Source organism: Littorina saxatilis, linkage group LG15 (genome assembly GCF_037325665.1).
Source record: "Littorina saxatilis isolate snail1 linkage group LG15, US_GU_Lsax_2.0, whole genome shotgun sequence".
NCBI lineage: Eukaryota > Metazoa > Mollusca > Gastropoda > Littorinimorpha > Littorinidae > Littorina > Littorina saxatilis.
In genome coordinates, this window is record NC_090259.1 from 13842441 (window position 1) to 13855385 (window position 12945).

The 12945-nt window shown below is 46.7% G+C and overlaps 1 protein-coding gene across 1 annotated transcript; it reads right to left on the reverse strand.

Moving 5' to 3' along the window:
• Positions 1–8337: 8337 nt before the first annotated feature.
• Positions 8338–9901, reverse strand: LOC138948292 (complement C1q-like protein 4; the record flags this gene model as incomplete). Its single annotated transcript, XM_070319805.1, has 2 exons — positions 8338–9191; positions 9562–9901. Coding segments are annotated over 2 exons (744 nt in total), but the record flags the coding sequence as incomplete, so codon positions are not given.
• Positions 9902–12945: the final 3044 nt, after the last annotated feature.

The window sequence follows — 12945 nt, forward strand, 5'->3', positions numbered from 1 at the left end:
GTCGTACGACCTTGATGTCCAACTTTCTTATGGTGATACCTGGTAAGAAGCAGAGACAAGTGAGACTCGCGTGGCAGTATGAGAGGATGTTTGATCTTGTGGTCTTCCTCAGAACTTGACAGGCGTCCACCAACTCTGAGCAGGCCCTCCTTGTCAGTGTAGGCAGCGAGACGTTTCAACTCTGCATGAGTGGATCGCGATGCAACAGGATAGTAGATCAACTGTATGCTCCTGACGAGCCGCTCAAATGCAGTTTCCCTATCTTCCAGGGGGGTCGCAACCGAATCTCTGCTTGGAGTAGTTGTTTTCTGGATCAGGCGCAGCCAGGTCATGATGCGCATCACCACTTGAATCAGCTTCTCGAGTGTGGAGAATCCTTTGACCAATTCCTCTGCATCATCTCGAGGTTTCGTTGGTGCACACACGAAATGGGATCTCACTTCTCGGTCATTGTCTTCAACAGGCACGTCTGGTGGGTCATACTGAAGATTTTCTTGTCGTAGGAAGTCAGGACCAGAGAACCAACAGGAATTCTTCAAGTCTTGCACGCAAAGACCTCTTGATGCATAGTCAGCAGGGTTCTCTTTCGTTGTCACGTGATGCCACTGATGAGGCTGGCTGAAGTCCTGAATCATTTGCAGGCGGTTTGACACGAACACGTGGAACTTCTTTGTCTGGTTGTAGATGTAGCCGAGGACAACACGAGAGTCAGTCCAAAAGTAGTGTTGAGCCTCTAGGTGGCCAAGTTCTTTCTCCAGGAAACGAGCTATCTTCACAGCTAGCACTGCAGCTTGGAGTTCAAGTCGGGGAATGGTAACAGCTCGAATTGGAACAACCTTAGCCTTCGCCATCAACAGTGAGCTGTGAATGTTACCCTCAGCATCCGAGAGCTTGACATAGGAGCATTCGCCATACCCCTTGCTGGATGCATCTGCAAAGTGATGAAACTCGATTCCACTCCAAGGAAGAGGGGCGTTTGTGAAGTAACATCTTGGCACTTGGAGGGAAGACAACGATCGAAGGTCGTGGATCCATTCATTCCATCGAGTCAGGATGGAGGGGGGAAGGTCTTGATCCCAGCTGATTCCCTCTTTGCAGGCTTCTTGAAGAATTTGGCGACCTCTCAAAATGATAGGTGAAACTAGACCCAGGGGGTCAAAGATGGAGGCCACAGTAGACAAGACACCACGCTTTGTTACTTGCATTGCCTTCGTTTCATGGACAAAGTGTAAAGTGTCAGTCTCCAGATTCCATCGGATTCCTAGAGCTCTTTCAATTGACCTTTTGCTCTGGTCTAGCCCGTCTTCTACGCTGCTGGACTTCACGACCTGAGTGGTGGAAAATGAAGCCATGACCCGACTGTCGTTGGAGGCGATTTTATGGAGTCGCAGGTTTCCTTTCATGCAGATTTCTACAGCTCCCTGGAGAAGCTCCACGGCTGAAGATCTGTCAGGTCTGGAGCTCAAACCGTCGTCGACATAGAAGTCGTTTTGAATGAAGTCGGCAGCTTCTGGGCTGATGCTCTGGTTGTCTTTAGCTAATGTCTTCAGCCCAAAATTTGCACAGCCAGGGGAGGACGCTGCTCCAAACAAGTGCACCCTCATTCGGTGGTCAACTGGAGCTGCATTCAAGTCATTGTTCGGCCACCACAGAAATCTCAGGTAGTCTCTGTGTTGAGGGAGGACGTGAAACTGGTGAAACATTCGCTCCACATCACAGGAAAAGGCCACTGGATACCAACGAAATCGGCACAAGACACCCAGTAATGAGTTCAGTTGGTCTGGTCCACAAAGGAGAAAGTCATTGAGTGAAACGTCATTGCATTTGGCTGCACAATCGAAAACCACTCGTATCTTTCCCGGCTTGTTGGGATTGTAGACTCCGTGGTGAGGGATATACCATGTAGGGCTACTGCTGATCTCCGCCTCTGGCACTATTTCAGCATCTCGTCTTTCCACCATTTGGCTCATGAATTCTCCATGGAGTTGAAAATGCTCTGGACTGGAGAGGAACCGACGTTTCAAACTGTAAAGTCCCCGTAGTGCTAAATGCCTGTTTGGAGGAAGTAGGGGTTCTCCATCCTTGAAGGGCAAGGGCATCTGGTAATGTCCCTCACTGTTCAGCTCAATGCCTTTACTGAGAATGTTCATAAACTTTCTGTCTTCTTGAGAGGATGGGGGGTCATCAGGACAAGTAAAGTCTGTTTCCAGTAGCCTGATCAGGTGCTCGTTAGTGCGATCTCTGGTGCGAAAACAGAAGGCAGATTTTCTGGTGGGCGGTCTTGGCTGTTCGAGAGTCTTTGAAGCGAAGGCGTTTGCAGGGGGTCCATCTTGTTCACATGATGCCGCGACCTCTCCAACTAGGCCCCAGCCCAGTCTCGTTCGTTGAGCGTAGGGTTGGCCAGGTTCACCGAAGACTACTTCCAAAGGGCGTAGAGCTTCAGATACATTGACGCCCAATAGAATGGCGATGGGAGCATCCAAGAGAGGGGGGAAACAGTGGGCGATGTGTTCAAGATGAGACATGGAAAGTATAGTGTCTCGCGTGGGAATCTGGCTCCGATCAACACTGATCTCTGGGTGGGAATAGGCTTTTGGAACTTTGAGAGTCTCTTTGGAATCATAGGCTCTCACACGTAGATTGGTGAACGATTTGCATTCCACCGTTTCTGCCTTGGAGGTCATAGTGGTCAGTGTCAAAACAGAGTCCTGTGCTCCCAGGTTAAGCCTGTTCATCACCGAATCGCTAAGGAAAGTCGTGTCACTCATGGTATCGAGCATGGCGTAGACGAGTATTTCCTTGCTTGGGTCCAGTCCAGACGAGACATATACTGGCATATAGAGGGAGTAAAGTCTTGTGGTGATGTGGTGATCGACGGCATAACTCTTCTTGACTTCATCAAAGAGGCCTTCTCCACATTTGGTAGTGGCAACAAACTTCATATCAGTTTCCTCGTCAATCAAAGAGACTTGGTGAGTGGCTTTCTGCGTGGGATTGAAATCCGGGTCGTGCATTATTGTAACATGCTTCATTTTGCAAGTGTCACAGGAAACCTTAGCAAAACACCCTTTGGCAGCATGGAAGCCTCTCAAACACTTGAAACAAAGCTTTCGTTTGATCGCAAACTCCTTTCGTTCTGCGTAGGGTTTTTCTGCCAACTTCTTGCAATCTGGGGTAAAGTGTTTATCATTACAATAAAGACAACCTCTTTGTGCAGGAAACGTATTTGTTGCTGGGTCCTTTGCAGTGTCTTCTCCCGGCTTGTTCTCCTGTTCCGGTTTGTCCACTTCGCTGATTGTTGTGTAGGTCTGCTTTCCCTTGGCCTTGGTAGACTGTGACTGGTCAGCACCTCGTTTTCTACCTTTATTGTGAAGATCTGCTTCGTGAAGAGCTTCACATTTGCTGTCCAGAAACTTGACGAAGGTGGCAAAACTTGGATATCTGCCACAGGAGAGCTTGCTATCAGCAACACGTTGCCCCCATGACAATGCTAGTGAGTCTGGAAGCTTGTGGGCTAAACGCTTGATTTGTGCAGGGTCTTCTAGGATACTAAGTCCGGTTATCTTTTTCGCCATCACGCAGCACTGTCTGAGGAAGTCTACGTAGTTTCTGAGGGAGACTGTATCCTTATCCTTCACTTCTGGCCATGCCTCCAGTCTTTCTTTCAATGCCTCGGCGATGGTGTAGTCTTCTCCAAAACGCCCTTTCAATATTTTTAAGGCACTGTTGTAGGACTCTTCTCCGAGATCATAGTAGAGATCACCAACGGCAACTTTGGCTGGACCTTCGATGAATTCGCGAAGCATCAGCATTTTATCTTCTGGTCCAACTGCACTGTTCCTCACCATGTGCTGAAAGGCTGCAAACCATGATGGATACTCTAAGGGGTCCCCTCTGAACACTGGTGGCTTTGGAACGGGAAGCCTGCTAATTGTGAGAGCATCTGCAATTGATTTTGCGAGGTTGACGTAGGTGGTTGGAACGGCATCTTCTTGGGGATAAAAGCAATGTCTCTGTTCATGCACGCTATCCGTGTTAGTCTGAGCGGAGAAAGCAGGATACCTTGAGGTGAAGGGTGGCGCGCTGGCATTCAGTGAATGTTCGCTCTGTATGGGCAGTCCTTGACTTGCTTGGGGTTGTCCTTGTGAGGAATGTGGCCACTGACTCGGATCAGACTTGAAGTGGACTTGTGTGTTCATAGGAGTGTCTCGACGCAGGCCGTTGGAGTTATGAAAAGTTGCTGGAACTCTAGTATGATCTTTATGTACCTGGTCGAACCTTGGGTCGGTGTTCCTTGGAATATGATGAAACATGTTACTCAAATTAGCATCTGTCCCACGGTTGTCACTCATGCTTGGTTGGGCATAATTCGTCTGTGAGGCTGTTCCTTTATGAGGCCTTGTAGTGGGATTTACCCTGTCTGTTATGCCTTGGTTTTCAGTGCGAGATAAGAACAGTTCATTGATGGGATCACACAAGGGCAAGGAGTTCAGGACGGAGTTTGCTTCATCCTTTAGTGCTGCTGGATTGAGAGCTTCTTCTACGGCATTGGCTACGTTCAATTCCATTTGTAGTCTTGCTCTGTCTTCCTCCAGCTTTACTTGAATCATTTGTTTTTCAAGTTCCTGGAAGCGCCTCGCCTCCTCCATTTCCCGCTGAGCTTCTTCTAGTCTGATCTTCTGTAGGCGTCCAGTCTCCTCCATTCCTCGTTGAACCTCTTCTAGCTTGATCTTTCTCTTCTGTAGCTCCATTTGATGTCTCAGTTCAGCCTCTCTTCGTTGGGTTTCTTGAAGTTTATCCATCATTTGGCACTTGGCTTGAATAGCTGCTGCTTCGGATCGCGCAAGACGTCTACGAGAAGAAGTTGAAGAATGGGTCCCAGAAGAGTGCTTAGAGCTGGAGGAAATGGAAGAATTTCCTGGGTTTGTTTTAGTCTGTCTAGATTCATTTTCCTTACGCTTCAGATCTGTAACGTCATTCTTTTTAGTCTGGGTGAGCTGAACATCTGGGGGTTCTAGAGTAATTTGGGCTAATTGTTTAACTAGATTGTCAGAGATATCAAAAAGTTCACAACAAGAGTCTTCGTATGGGGTAGACAGTTTCAGATATCTGACGGCTACAAGGCGTTCCTTTAGAGCTCGGCATTGTTTCAACAGTATGGTATGTAGCTCGCGGGCCTTTTGTGGGATTATTGAGCTACCAGCATGTAGTCTCTCCTGTATCTGGCCTACCAATTTCCCTACCTCTCGTATGTTTTCTTCTAAGTCTTTGGTCCGTGTGGGTCCAAGGGTCTTAACTGCGTCTGAGCTTGGACCTGATTGGCGGTGAGGTCTGGTGTCTGATGGTGGTACATTAGATGCCTCTACTGGTCTGTCGGAGATCTGGTCGGTGGATCTCGTCATATGGTGCTCTGAGTCGTCTTGAGAAGTCTGTTTTGAAGCCTGGCTGTCTAGAGTGAAGGTTTCCTTAACTGTAGTATCGGCTGAAGGCAGTGAAAGATGAATGTCGCTAAGGTAAGTTATCTCTTTGGCTTGTGATTCTTGCAGGGGCTGACTGGCATCTTGATCTTGGTCGGCCATGGTGGGTGAGCTGCTTATGTCCTTTGATAAGAGGCGGAGAGATGACTAGGCGTAAACGGTGATGAGTCTTCTCTCAGCGCACAGTTTTCACTGTACTCGCATTCAGTTTATGGGACACGCTAACTGCCTCTTTCTCACGCTGAAGAATTCACGCAGGTGATGATGTTACGGGAGGTTTATTGTTGTATTCCGTGACCATGACGCTGACCCTGGTGAAAACTACAAAAAGTAATTTAGAATACTAGAATCACTAAGATGAAACATCAAAGCACATTCTCATAAACGCATAACTTCAAACATGTTAATCACCTCTTTAAATGGTGAGACGGCGTCAAAGAAAGCACAAATCATTAAAGCATAATATTATTACATTGACGTGACGCAGATTCCGGCTTAAGTAATAACTCATAACATTCAAATACCAGAATTACTAACACTGAATAAACAAAATAGGCAGCGAAGTTAAGCGAATCGTCCAAAGTCTCAAATAGTCAAATCCGGTCAGACCATGAATTCGCGCATAAATTATCAAAGTAAACTTGCTTAACCAACGTATATTTCCCTTTCGGCACTATAATTACACTGAGTTAACTGCGAATTTAAAATCCATAAAAAATGTCAAAATTACCCTACAAATTAGATACTCATCAAATCAAACTTGAAATTTCATCATCTACAGTTATTATTGCGGACAATTTATTCGCTCAAACAAAACAAGCCGATAATCAGCAGAAAACGCATAAACAACGTCCAAAAATATTGAAGAAAAACGTCTCGACATATGCGGCAAATCCGAGCACAAAGTCAGTTGCAAACGGTGCAATATAATAGGCATATTTCGGTAAACAATAAGGCAATCATAATGCAAACAATCAACAGATAAATCAACATACCTGTACTGCGCATTGTCCCATTAAAGAAACTAACTTCAGACCACAAACTTCACTGAAGTGTAAAAAAAAAGAAAAGAAAAGATAGGCTTCCTTGAACCTTAAGCCTACTCGGCTACTGCCTCCGACGGTTGCCAGTGGAAAAATGACCTTCAATCGCTATTCAGTTCCCGCATACCCCTTTTTGAATAGTGCTCAATACAAAAACACAACTGAATTCTTTGGCCAAGCAACACAAGCACGAAATCAGCGCACACTTCGTTACAAAAACTCACGCCGATACCGGTGAAAGAGTGAAGCTTTGGCTAACACGACCAACAAGAAGGAATAACAGAGGGGTCAACACACATTGAAGAAAGAGAGAGAGAAGGAAGGAGGGACAGAGAGAAGGAAAGAGGGACAGAGGGTAGGAGGGAAAGAGAGAGAGAGAGGGGAAAGGAGGGAGAGAGGGAAGGAGGGAGAGATAGGGAAAGAGAAAGGGAAGGAGAGGAGAAGGAGAAAGGACACAGAAATGGAGAGAGAGAGAGAGAGAGAGAGAGAGAGAGAGAGAGAGAGAGAGATGGAAGAAAAGAAAGAAAGATAAAGAGATAGAAGTTAAAGAGACCTAAAAGAGCAGAAAGAAAGTAAAGAATGAAGAGCTAGCGAAAAGAACAGTAAAAAGAATGAATAAGGGAAGAACGTAGCAACAAAAAAGGAAACAGTATAAGAGAGAAGAAGCTAGAGCAGGCAAAAAGAGTTTGCAAAGAAGAAAGAATAAAGTGCTCAAGACAACAGGCCTCAGAGGGAATGGCCGTGCACTGCCAATCCAAAAGAGGCCTACAGAAGGTGAAGAACGAAAGAAGGGAAGGCACAGAAGAGGGTAAGTACAGAAGGACTGAAGAAGGAACAGAGGTGGATAAAAGGAAAGAGTAAGAGGAAAAGAAGGGGAATGAGAGTGAAGAAGAAAAGGAGGAGAGTGACGATTCAACAAATACCCAAAGATTGCATTTTGAAAACGCACATAAAAATTCTTGCCTATGAAGGCGAGCACACGCGACTTGTTTTTTCTCCACTCGATCCAACGACGGAAGTGAGAATAGAGAGTTTAAACTGCAGACGCGGTTATGGCAGTCACTCTTTTGGCATCAACAGATAGATAGATAGATAGATAGAGAGAGAGAGAGAGAGAGAGAGAGAGAGAGAGAGACGGGCGGACGTACAGGCAGACAGTCAGGCATATAGATAGATAGATAGATAGATAGATAGATAGATAGGTACATGAAGGAATAGAAGCATTGATGAATAGATACATTGGTAAGGGTGGCAATCTAACGGTAAATAAATAGATGAAAGGCATGAAGAAGTGATCGATAACAAAGATAGATAAGATGGAAAGGGCTTATTGGACCAGAACTATCGACAGAGGGACGACGAGGAACGGGGAAGGCAGTGCCTCTCACAAGACAAGACAAGACAAGACAAGACAAGACAAGACAAGACAAGACAAGACAATCGTCGTCACGGGTGTTGGCTGACAATCACTGTTCTTCATTTAATCGTCGGCACGGATCTCGACTGACGTTCACTGTTCTTCGTTCAATCGTCGGCACGGATCTCGACTGACGTTCACTGTTCTTCGTTCAATCGTCGGCACGGATCTCGACTGACGTTCACTGTTCTTCGTTCAATCGTCGGCACGGATCTCGACTGACGTTCACTGTTCTTCGTTCAATCGTCGGCACGGATCTCGACTGACGTTCACTGTTCTTCGTTCAATCGTCGGCACGGGTCTCGACTGACGTTCACTGTTCTTCGTTCAATCGTCGGCACGGATCTCGACTGACGTTCACTGTTCTTCGTTCAATCGTCGGCACGGATCTCGACTGACGTTCACTGTTCTTCGTTCAATCGTCGGCACGGATCTCGACTGACGTTCACTGTTCTTCGTTTAATCGTCGGTACGGATGCTGACTGACGTTTTCTCTTCTTGTAATCGTCTGCACGGATATTGAATCACGTTCAATGTTCTTCCTTTCATCGTCGGCACGGATCTTAACTGACGTTCACTCGTTTAATCGTCGGAACGAATCTTGACTGGCGTTCAATTTTCGTTTAATTTAAAACATGTGAAAGTCGGCAGGGATGTCTACTGGCGTTCACAATTCTTCATTTAAATCGTCGGCACGAATTTTGACTGAATATTATTGTTCTTCATTCAATCTTAACTGACGTTTGCTCGTTTAATCGTTGGAGCGGATCCAGACTGGCGTTCAATTTTCGTTCAATTTTCTTCATCTAATAGTCGGCACGGATCTTTACTGGCGTTCACTTCTCTTCATTTAAACGTCGGCACTGACCAGAAATCCAGTGAAAGAGGTGGTGAAAAAGACATACTCTCCATCTGGCTGCAAGTTTTTCAGCCACACGCGTTCGCCTGCCACGAGGTACAGCGTAGCATGCATGGACCCCATTGTGTGGTTATCCGCGTACTGTTTGGTGATGGCCCGTGCCACGTTCACGTTGTCGTTCTTCATCAGGTGCACGTAGATCCACTTGTCCGGGCTCTTGGTTGCCGCTGATGCCGCGAAGAAGTAGGTCCCGTTCCTTGGTGCCGTGAAGACGCCGCTGGTGTCGTTGAAGGCGTCCCCCTCGTTAGTGACGACGTCGAAGGGCTGAATAGGTCCTGAGCCGGTGAAGTCTAAAGCCAGCGTGGCGTGGAAACTGATCCGCAGCTTGGCTGTGCCTGTATGATAGACATGTTTCGTTTGACATTTGAAAAATGTGTCGTTGTGGTGGTTGTGGTTGTGGTGATTTGCCAGGGGTGATTGTGGTGGTGATGTTGGGATGATGATGATGAAGATGATGAAGACGATTATGAAGAAGATGCTGATGATATTTTCATTTATCAGAAACACACACACACACACACACACACACACACACACACACACACACACACACACACACACATCTGTACATGCACATAAACTAACAGACTCGGGCACACCTACACACACACACACTCACACACACACAAGCACACACAAGCACACACACGCACACACACACACACACACACACACACACACACACACACACACACACACACACACCTAGCCTTGCTTGAAGATCTGTAACGTCCTTTTTCAGCTGTTCGTTGTCAGCCACAAGCTTCCTCTGTGTCTCTTGTTGCCTGGTCCCTGTGTCTCTCTGTCTGTCCTCTGTCTCTTTCTGCCTGGCCTCCAACAGAGTAAAGCTGACCTTGACCTGATCCACATGGACTGTGGCGCCCTCTAGCAGCGGGGAGAGGGGCGGGAGACAGCGTGAGGCTGGGGAGAGGGGCGGGAGAGTGCAGGTGTAGTTACCCCCAGACGGAGGGTTGGGCAGGAGCAGATGGAATGTGCCGTTTTCTTCACCGGAACTCTCCAGCGTCTGGCCGTCGGGAGTCTGGTAAACATACGATCAGTTTTCAGTCGCATGCTCGCACTTAAATTTCGGAAATATCTCTGTCGGATTGTGTATGGGTTGTGAAAGAGTTAGTTTCCTTAACCCTTGCTTTTCCTCGGACAAATTACCGGCACGGATGGCCTTGTGGTAAGGCGTCCGCCCCGTGATCGGGAGGTCGTGGGTTCGAACCCCGGCCGGGTCATACCTAAGACTTTAAAATTGGCAATCTAGTGGCTGCTCCGCCTGGCGTCTGGCATTATGGGGTTAGTGCTAGGACTGGTTGGTCCGGTGTCAGAATAATGTGACTGGGTGAGACATGAAGCCTGTGCTGCGACTTCTGTCTTGTGTGTGGCGCACGTTAAATGTCAAAGCAGCACCGCCCTGATATGGCCCTTCGTCAGTGGTCGGCTGGGCGTTAAGCAAACAAACAAACAAACAAATAAATCCTCGGACAAATTTGCGACATGTGGTTCCTGTACACGTGTATGACCCACCCCACCACCCCCCTCGCAGTGCCCGGTCTGTAATGTCACGTGGGAAAGTTTACGCACGTGACATTTTTTCCTACGTGACACTATGGTCCAGTCAATAACGAGGGTGTGTGTGTCTCATACACGTGTACAGGAACCACGTGTCGTACGTTCGTCCGAGAAAAATCAAGGGTACTTACTCTTTCTCAACACAAACAATCCTGACAGAATTAATTCTAAACATCGTGTATTATCTGAGAACTCACAGCTTGTAACACGCCAACATCGCCACAATGAGGCCACCCACGCTAGCAACAACTCAAGGTACTTGTTTACAGATGGAATATATGAGTCCGCTGCAGTAATGTAAAGGTGTGCTTCACTTGTGTTGTGTGCATGTCAGGGCTCCCCACGGACGCCCCTCTTAGTGCGTCCCGGGACCCCCACTTTCAATTTTTAGAGGCTCCATGGACCCCCACTGCAGAATGTTGCAGTCTGAGAATTGTATCTACGGTACGCACGATAAGGGAATTCAGTGCGTCCCAGGACCCGCTCTTTTAAAGTCTAATGCGTCCCGGGTCCCTCTCCATACATTTTTGAGTCACTTGAGAAAAAGTGACTCTATGTAATCGGTCAGTGTTAGTCTGTCCGGCCGGCCGGCCGTCCGGCCGGCCGGCCGGCCGTCCGTAGACACCACCTTAACGTTGGACTTTTCTCGGAAACTATCAAAGCGATCGGGCTCATATTTTGTTTAGTCGTGACCTCCAATGACCTCTACACTTTAACGATGGTTTCGTTGACCTTTGACCTTTTTCAAGGTCACAGGTCAGCGTCAAAGGAAAAATTAGACATTTTATATCTTTGACTACTTTTCTCGGAAACTATCAAAGCGATCGGGCTCATATTTTGTTTAGTCGTGACCTCCAATGACCTCTACACTTTAACGATGGTTTCGTTGACCTTTGACCTTTTTCAAGGTCACAGGTCAGCGTCAAAGGAAAAATTAGACATTTTATATCTTTGACAAAGTTCATCGGATGTGATTGAAACTTTGTAGGATTATTCTTTACATCAAAGTATTTACATCTGTAGCCTTTTACGAACGTTATCAGAAAAACAAGGGAGATAACTAGCCTTTTCTGTTCGGCAACACACAACTTAACGTTGGGCTTTTCTCGGAAACTATAAAAGTGACCGGGCTCAAATTTTATGTGAACGTGACTCATTGTGTTGTGAATAGCAATTTCTTCCTGTCCATCTGATGCCTCATATAATATTCAGAACTGCGAAAGTGACTCGATCGAGCGTTTGCTCTTCTTGTTAGTACGTGTTTTCGGCTTCTAGTGCGTATAGGACGCAGGGACGCGCGCTATGGGGAGCCCTTGTGTATGTATATTATATTAATGAATAGGCCTTATAAACAGCAAGTATTTATTATGACACTTAGATCCATTTTGTTTAGCTTTCCAGTATATAGGTCAGAATACCATGATCAAGAACATCGACCGAAAATGTACAAGGCGAAACAACTGAATCACCAGAACCACAGGTCCGCAGATCAACGACCGCTTCCTTGAAATCACCATACCTTATTTTAGCAACTGAAAACACTGGAACGTAGCAACACTAACTATTGAGGATGATTGAGGATGAAAGTCGCTTGTTCATTTCAATGCTTGCTGTTCTCTATAAGACTGTTTCCGAAGAACTCTCACTTACTCTATCACACATGCCGTGTGCTTTTAGAGAGCTTACTTCCCTTTGAGTATCAGTTCACTGAAAAGTAGCATAATGTTTTGAACATTGGAACTTGAACTAACCGCCCAGACGACGTGGACAGCTGGCCGACCAAGGGCAGTGAAGACGCCACAGGAAAGCTGCACTCTCCACTGTCCCGTCGTGTTGTCCACAACTGCGTCCGACATCTGAAGCACGTGCAACTTGCTGCTCTCTGCTGTCGGCGCGTCTGGGGAGAGAGTATGACAAGTTTCTGAGATTTAAACCAAAAAAAACACCACTTTCTGCGATTTGCACATGACAGTATCTTTTGTTCGTGTACTTCTTCAGTCAGAGCTTTTGAGAATGAGCTAGAAAGATGATCCAAGAATGATCTTAAAAATGCAAAGGAAACACGTGCTCGTTGAGTAAAAAATCTGAGCCAATACAAAACACAGAGTCAACAATTTTTGTTCATATTTTTGTGTTCATTTTTTTCACTTTGAGTCAGAGATTTCGCGAGCTAAATAAATGCATAGGCCTGACAGAGTCAACGATCTTGTAGAAGAGCCAGTAACGTGCTCACCAGCAACCGAAACGGAGACATTCTTGGAAAACGTGACCAAGGGATGAGTTGCATCGCCAGTGTGGACCACAACAGTATAGTGACCGGACTGTGCCTGACTGACCACGATTCCCCCCTGACCAGTCCACTGCACGCGGCCAGAGAATGGAGGCATGGGACCAAATTGACCAGCAGTAAAGATGGCGATCAGTTCTTCAGAGCCGTCCTCCGCCCGGTAGATCCACTTGATGTCCTCGACACGCTCGTCAGGTGTCAGGGTGAAGTTCCAGGGAAGGTGG